Source organism: Pygoscelis adeliae, unplaced genomic scaffold (assembly GCF_000699105.1).
Source record: "Pygoscelis adeliae isolate BGI_AS28 unplaced genomic scaffold, ASM69910v1 Scaffold101, whole genome shotgun sequence".
NCBI lineage: Eukaryota > Metazoa > Chordata > Aves > Sphenisciformes > Spheniscidae > Pygoscelis > Pygoscelis adeliae.
This window is the reverse complement of record NW_008824238.1, coordinates 2,979,238-2,987,696: the sequence shown is the minus strand read 5'-3', so window position 1 is coordinate 2,987,696 and position 8,459 is coordinate 2,979,238. Positions and strand designations below refer to the sequence as shown.

The 8,459-nt window shown below is 37.2% G+C and overlaps 1 protein-coding gene across 1 annotated transcript in view; it reads left to right on the top strand.

The window, feature by feature from the left end:
• ZC2HC1A (zinc finger, C2HC-type containing 1A) overlaps positions 1–8,459 on the top strand; it is a 39,868-nt gene that overhangs the window by 10,272 nt on the left and 21,137 nt on the right. Inside the window, exons 2-5 of the mRNA XM_009335067.1 lie at positions 2,626–2,699; positions 3,437–3,553; positions 3,764–3,899; positions 7,271–7,419. Coding sequence (XP_009333342.1) covers positions 2,626–2,699; positions 3,437–3,553; positions 3,764–3,899; positions 7,271–7,419 — 476 coding nt within the window. The remainder of the gene's footprint in view (positions 1–2,625; positions 2,700–3,436; positions 3,554–3,763; positions 3,900–7,270; positions 7,420–8,459) is intronic.

Genomic DNA, 8,459 nt, shown 5'->3' with positions numbered 1-8,459 from the left:
AGGGGGGGGGAGGGGGAGGTTACTTTAAAGAAAAGGAAATTCGCAGAGGAATGATCAAGAAATGGAAGGGATAAGTGTGCAAATATAAAGGACTGTAGGCTTCCCATTTTCAACAAAACTTAAGGAACTTTCATTTTTTAAAATAACTTCCTTTTGTGTTTTGGGTCAGTGATTTGTATTAGTGGGGAGGAGGTGTTGGAAGTAGAAATAGCTCTTGGCAAATGTGACTGAGTACCTGCCAGCAGCAAAGGATGATAGGAATGCTGTAAGGAAATCCAGCTCTGTAGCTGCAGTGAGTGCTAATTGGCATTTGTTATGCATTGGTATGTTGTGTGTAAATACTGCTCGATCAGGTGAGCATCTATCAAGTCTACTTTTAATGGTGAATTTAAACACAAGCTCGAATTCCAGAGTTCAGTGAACAGAAGAATATGGTGGAAAATGTAGCTTTTCTTCTTTCACTAAGGCAGATATTTGAAATAATTCTTCTCTCAGTCAAATCCTTAATCTTATACTATACACCTGATTTCAAGATCACCAATTCTGATTTATTTCAGCTAATTTCTTAGACACAAACAGTGTCACTTTGTATTTCCTCTCACTTGTTTCTGCAAAGCCGAGGGTTGTATTAGAACAATGCAGTAAAAGCAAGTTGAACACTTCAGCAGAAGTGAGTTTGCAGTACTGCCTGTTAGCATTATTAAGAGTGCTGAGAACTCTGAAGAATGAAGTAATGAAACAAACAAAATAAATCTGTGCATACCTTGTATTTTTGAATGGGAGAATTGAGAAAAGCTTACAACCATTGCTGCTTACCCTTGAGGAAAATGGTGAGGGCAGGTTCCATCCAAGCTATGTATGACCAGTGTGCATGTTATTACTTGTGATTAACATTATGCTCAGGCTTGTGGATTTAAGAAAACAGACCTATGGAAAAATTTTCAGACATGATTGTTTAAAATAGAGATTGAAAAAAATACAGTTAACAATAAAAAAGAAGTTCCTAGTAAATGTTGATAACATGCAAGTATAATTCAGGTGCAAGAATAGAAGAAAAACAAGATTTATCTGCACTTTTTCTATCTTTCCTTCTTCCCCCTACTTGTGTATATCTAAACACACATACATTTAGATGACACAAAAGGAAGCTTGATTATGACTTCAGTTGTAAAACTCAGTTACTGTCAGTACAGTCTTGCTATGCTGTGACAAGGACCTATTCATGTCTACATGAAAAAGGTATATAAATTAGTTAAAGATATGGACATAAATGTTTTAAACTGCAGAACACTTTTCATATGATTTGTGATTCTTAAAATGGATTGTGCTCTGTAGTATATTAATACAATTAATACATTATATGTAGTTACATACTGATGATGAACTTCAAGTAATTGAAAAAGGCAGAGATAGACCTAATGGTTACATATTGGTAGTAGAAATCTCACTCAATTTTAATCTTTACATGTGGAAAAAAAGTTTTTCACTGGGAACCATGGCTGCCTGAATCTACATTTGTTTACCATGAAACATTTTGTTAAATTTTCCATTTTCTTTAGGACTGGTCCTACAGTTAATTAACAAGTATGTATGTTCAGATGGAAAACTGTTTTCCACTGGGGAATTGGGAACAAAAGCTGATCAAATCATTGAACGTTGCTGTGTTCATCACTTCGTTAGTTTAAGCCGCTAGTTTGCCTAAAATACAAGTCAATTCAAAGCGCCTTTGTTTTAACTTTGTATAAATAGAGGGAGCTGTATTGTCTGCAATAGTCAGACTGAGTGTGGAGAAAGCAACTAGTAATTCTCAAACTTAATCCAAACTTACTGCCTCTTTATTGATGTATATGTGATATAAAAGTATCCCTGTATCTCTGGTACAGTATTAAGTATAATAGAGGCCTGTTATTGGGAAACCCTGTGGAGTTTTTCATCTCTGCCATGACACCATTGCATTATGTGTACTATATGAATATATTTGCTTGCATTGTTGGTCTTTTATTTGGTTCTGTGAATCTGTTGCATGTCAAGTATACCATTTACATTTTTGTTACCAATGCTTGAATAGCAACATCAGAAATGCTTTTGTAAACTGTCAGTAGTAATCTGAATAAAATATACAGTAAAAATAGCATTGAAGAATTTTTCTTTCCAAGAGAAAGTGGAATAGTTTAATTTAGTAGAGAAAAATAAGTGATGGGATGTGACTTATATTTGATGCTGTAACAGGCAATTCTCTTCCAAAGACACAGAAATACCCACTAAATATTGCTATTCTTCATGTGTGTTTGGGCTGTTGTTGTGACTTACAGTGAATCTGTCATTTGCATGTTGACACACGGGTATCCCTTTAAAGGTGCAGAGTTTTGTACTGTAAATTATCAGAATTGATGCTGACATGTTACTGGGCCTGACTGCTTCCAAAAGTATGTAAGGACTTGTGTATCATCTTTTCCTTTCTGGTCTGCACAGTCTCTGTGCAGTTCAAAGAATGTATACTTTTACAGTAACAACTGTTATTATTGCTAAGTATATGAGGTTAGCAATCTGGGAAGAAATTTTTATCACAAATTTAAACAAATTTTCTTATAAAAGTATGTTGTGTTGTTTTGTTTTGTTTTTAAGGTGAGGTTACAGTGCAAACTGGAGATCTGCTGCCATGTAGGATTTGTGGAAGGACTTTCTTTCCAGCAGCACTGGTAAGTGGTATGAGCGCTGTTGGCTTTTAGATCTGATAAGTTGATATGGGAGTTAAGCAATGGTTGCTATAGCTAAATAAAGTAGATCTAGATGCTTGCTTCTGGTGGGGTTTTTGTGTGTGTGTTGTTTTTTCCCAAATAATTATTGATTCCAATTGTCACAGTTTTGAAGCTCCTTAGAAGGAGGTTAATTTTATTTCAGCATCCCATTACTTTCTGAAAATACATGCTTCTAAAAGCATCTTCTGTAAGGTCACGGAATCGTTCCTTGCCTCTGCAGATATAAGCCCTAGCATCATGCAGTCTCAGCTAGTAAATGAAGTGTTTTACTAGCCATCTTCAAAATACTGTGTTCTCCAGTCTTAATAGAAGTTGGTCTGTCCTTAAATATGAATATGGATTTCAGACACTTCTGATTTGTCTTGCCACTCAATGCAACTGCTGCCTACCTACCATCAATTTTTTATTTGCAAGGAGCAAATATAGATGCCTCCTATTTTTCTTCCTCATCGCCCAAGTTTTTGTGACCATGTATACGCATTCGTGAATTCCTGTAGTTCTGTTCAAAAAGTAATGGCTGGCATAAATATTTGAGTTAAAGCAGTCTGATCTTATTCATCAAGCGTTGGGCCTTGTTAGCTGATTGGCATATTGAGAAAGAGGGAAATAACGTGTTAATAAGTTATGTTTTCAAAACTAAGTTCTGTATTCTCCTTTTGTTTTTCTTCTGCTTGTAGAAAAAGCATGGACCCATTTGCCAAAAAACTTCTGCCAAGAAAAGGAAGACATTTGATTCCAGCCGTCAGAGAGCGGAAGGAACTGACATTCCCACAGTAAAACCTCTTAAGCCACGGGTATGTTATAATTTAATCTGCATATGAACATTTTAGGCAAGCTATGTATGCATTATAATAAGGCTTATTTCTGCTGGCAATTCATGATAATTAGATCAACTAGGATCTGGAAGAAATCTAACTATAGTGTTGTGTACTAAAATAAGGCACATAGTTACCTTGAAGTAAGAGCTTCAAACATATAAAGCTCTTTCTTTTTTGGCTTCTTAGCCAGAACCACCCAAAAAACCTTCCAACTGGAGGCGAAAGCACGAGGAATTTATAGCAACTATACGAGCAGCCAAAGGACTTAATCTTAAAGACGGTGGAAAACTCCCTCCACCGCCTCCGCCATCATATGACCCAGGTATGTAAAACAATTGAGTTCTTTAGAGATTTTTTTTTAACTTAATTTGTAAAAATTTGAATTGGAACGGAATTTGTGGAATACAATATTTACACGTTCTTGAAGATGACTATCTGATTATCCCTATGCAGATGCTGGTTTGTGACTGTGGGTCTGGTTGGCTAGCATCCTGTGTAGGATGACTTTTTTTTTAATGCATCGAAAGGTAGTTGTGGCCAACTTGTAGCTTGCTACCATCTTATAAACCATAGGCCGGACAAATTGTTTCAACACCTTGTTTCTGTCCACAGCAGTGGAACTGCTCAGAAAGAGCAGACTACCTTTTTAATTAGTTGCCGATGCTGGACACCCACAACCTGTTTACATTGTAGGAATGCACGTCGACTATGTTCTTCAAATGTAGTCTCTCCCATTTCTTGCTGAATCCACATTTAGTTTCATGTATGCAGTGTATGCTCTAGTGTGCATGGGATCCTTCCTCATGTGGTAGGGGTACTTGCGTTTTGGGTATGTGAGACGTGTGGAATTTGTATTAACAAGGGAGTAACAGTCCTTGGGTGTCTTCAGAACTGAGGCTGGGTAAAGTGTTGAAGCAGTCTGATGTTAGTGAGAAGAAAATACAGTTTTCAGTTAACTCCTGTGATGTGATAATAGGTTGGAGAATATATTTCTTCCTGTTGATCTAAGAGCTAAACCATTTGATCAGGTCAGTGGCTATTTTCAGAAAGATTGGGAAAAACAGAAAAAATCATCTGTTTGCTTCTGCCTGTCTGAGCAAGTGAGAATGTGAGTGTTCCCTACCTTGTTTCTCTACAGGAAATGCATTAGTCCAGTATTAGGATTGTAATTGTGCATTCATAGTAAGGAGTGAAGTCGTATTACTCATCATTCAGTACACTCTATCTTGAAATGCCATATGCATTTTAAAGTAAAGTAAAACCAATAGCTAATGCTGTGGATAAGAAACATAAGGCTCGATCATGGAAAGGATCGTTAACAAGCTAGTTGTATAGGTTCTGAATTACAAGCAGAAGAGCCCAGAACTAAATCTAGCTTGGAAAGCTACTAAAATGGTTCTCCCTTGGTTCCAGAGACCGCAAATGAGTTTGAAGCGAAGGAAGTAACTCTATTCGGCCTGCTTGAAAGCAGATAGGAGGTAAAGGGAAGAGAAAAATATTGTGCCTCTGTTTCTCTTCCTTCCGTTTTTTACTTTTTCTAAGCTGAATCTTACTGTTTGTAGTCTCCTAGCTTCATCCTGCTGCAGTGGCTGAGACTTAGGAGGAGGGAACCAGGGATGAAGAGAAGATGCACAAATTGATCAATGGATTCTCTTCCCACAAATAGAACGGAACAATAATAGAGAAGGGACAGCTACCCTGCTGCTTCGTGTAGGAGAGAGGGAGAATTATGCATGGGTATCATGGAGTATATCCATCCTCCTCCTACTCAGCTCTGTCTTTGGCATGCCTATTTCTAAGTAGCTGCTAGTCTTCTTCCTTTAAAAGAGTTCTGTGGTACTGTTTCCTACTTAATTGCGTGCTTTGAGTTTGCAAACAAGCAGTATTGCTGGTTCTTTGATCTCCTGTTCCACTTTTTCCTTAAAGAAGTGTGAAATAGCCTCATGATACTAGGAAGGACCTTAAGTCACCCCATTTGCATTGAACTTGACTGCATATGTGTACTGCCCACTTATTTTGATTAGTTTGTATTTTATAAAGCTTACATTGAATCCTAACAGTTCTTCTGCACAGTACGAACAGTACTTCCACCTAGCCAGGTGGCTGACTGGTGCTAAGCATTTTACAGAAGCATGAAGATACAATCCCTGATTCTTAAAAGAGTGTACATTAATCCTCTACAGTTTGATCCATTTACTTTAGTGGGCTTTGAAAGTCTTCTGTGGGAACTGAGCTGTGCCCCAGCTAGAAATGTCTTTTATTATTTAGGGGCTTCCATAGCTGCTTTATTAATCTATTTTGCTTTTTTATCTTTTTTTTCTTAACTTTGTTTAGGCTTATCTTGGTTTGACCATACAGATATTACAGTTCTTTTTCTTCAGAGTTTCTAGCTCTTAAGGTATATCTTATGTTTGAGTATTCTGACAGTAGTGGAGTTTATGTAAAATAAATAAATAAAAATTCATTGTTGTTATCACGTGAGACTCCCATGCTGTCACTTCGGTGAAGGATTTCTGTGTTCTTCCTGTGTCCTTTGCTCACACTTCTTGGGTCACAGTTCATGGTTTGGTGGCTGCTGCATCATTCGACTTACTCAAAATTGTTTGTTAATTTAAAGGGATAACTACTTAAGCCAGATCTGCTGCATTTGGAGTAGTAACATGTAATCCAACTCTTATTTTGGATTGTATAATACCTAATTGTGAGCTTCTAGGCAGCGGCTGTTGAATCTCTCCTCATGTTCTTCAATACACTTCTAAAAATCACCTGGGAACATACTAATTTAACCTGCTTTGCCAGTGTCCAGCTCGTCTGGAGTTGATGTTTACATGGTTTTGAATACTGTAATCTGGGGAATTCAACATCCATGTCTCTAGACACTAAAATGTCTGTCTGAAACTGCAGTCCAAACGTTTTACTTTCCAAGGGCAGTGAATTTTAAGGGGAATATTTCCAGCATACAGATGAGGGATCTTTCAGTATTTTAAACATTTACATAGCCTTTCTGTTTTTTTTCCCCAACATTAGTAATAAAATTTCCTGCAAGTGGTAGTTTGTAATGTGACTAAATTAATCTTGAAAAATAATACAGCCACCAATTACCCTGTTTTGCATGTCTCTATAGATAGCTCCTAATTTTGGCTGGATTTCCTCTGATTCTTTTTTTGTTAAATTTCCAATTTTAATTTTTTTAATGATAATTTCCAGTATTGCAGTTAGTATTTCTCAGTCCTTTCAAAACTGCCAGAGGAAACAGATTTTGTTGTCTTTTGCTATTTGTATGGAAAAGGTTTTAATGCATTTTCATGTCTTGAACAAACTGAACTCTGTGCCTGATTTTGTTTGTTTGTTTTGTTTTGTTTAGCCTCTTCCCTTCCGCACTTCCTTCCAGCTGATATCCCTGCCATGACCATATACTCTTTGGCCACCTCTGCTGAATAGCATCTCTAAGTGTTTCTGATTTCACTTAGGTTATTTCTGATCCTCAACCACTCTTCTCATTCTTATCCATCAAACAAGAAACATCTTTTGTTTTACATCTGGATGATATTATTTTCCCCAGCGATATGTATTTCATTTTCAGATTCAAGAGGCCTTAATTTTCTCTGGGTGTGGGGCTGGTCTTTAAAAGACTTTAAAATGCTTTATTTTTAAAAAAAAACGTTATTAATGTTAGGTTTTTCTGTTTTTAAGATTACATTCAGTGTCCATATTGTCAGAGGAGATTTAACGAAAATGCAGCTGACAGACACATCAATTTCTGTAAGGAACAAGCAGCACGTATTACTAACAAGGGGAAATTGGCAGCTGATACCAAAGGGAAGCTTCCTACTCGAACACAGGTGAACTACAACATTTTTCTTAACTTGTAACTTGCATTCGAGATCAAATCAAGCTTGTTAAGTAGTATGTTGCTCTTAAATGGAATTTACTATTTTATTCTGTAATTTTATCATTTGTGCTACACTGAAATTGGACACTAAGCATGGAAGAGGTTTTTGCTTTCTTACAAGAGTTGCAGAGATCCATAAATCAGATGGCAGCAGTTGCAAAGCCAAAAACAGTCATAAATGTAATTCAGGGATTTGTGAAAATGATAGGTAAGGGTAGCAGCAGGCAGTAGAGATGCAGTGTTTGTAAAGAAAGTTGAATTTCTGTCGTGCAAGTCCTCTGAATCCAATTCAAGACTGTTCCTTAAGTGGACAAACAAAGGTATGTGACTACAGGAAAACTGACAGCAATATTTTGGCTAATTAGAGGCTTAGAGGAATTCAGGTATATTAAGGTAAGAGCTGCAGTAGTTAACTTACGACGGAAACATATGAAGAATTAAAGTGTAGGTGTGTTTTCATTTGGTGGTAATGCTCTTTTTTCTGGACACTGTGAAGAGTTAAACAGACACAAGCAGTTACTTAGTGATTCTTGCACTGTATTCTGAATCAGTGCTGGGGCGGGTCCAGAGCATGCAGGTGAAAGTAAGATTTGAAAGACAAAAATGATACTGCCCTTGAGTATTCTTTTTAAAATTAACTGATAATGAGGTGATAATGTTAAGCTCATGAGACAGCTATGGAAAAAGATGAGAAAAGCTGTAGAGAAGCAGAAAATACACAAAGATATACAGTTAAACGAAAAACCAAAACCACTGAGTTACATAATCTTTCCTCCTAGTATCGTCTGTATGTATAAGAAAGCAGACTAGCGGAAACCATTTGCATGATCCTGTACCAGAAACAGTTTACCTAGTAGGTAAACTGGATGCTCACAAGTCTGTGGGGCCAGATGGGATCCACCGGAGGGTGCTGAGAGAGCTGGAGGAGGAGCTAGCCAAGCCGCTCTCCATCATTTATCAGCAGACCCGGTTAACGGGGGAGGGCCCCGA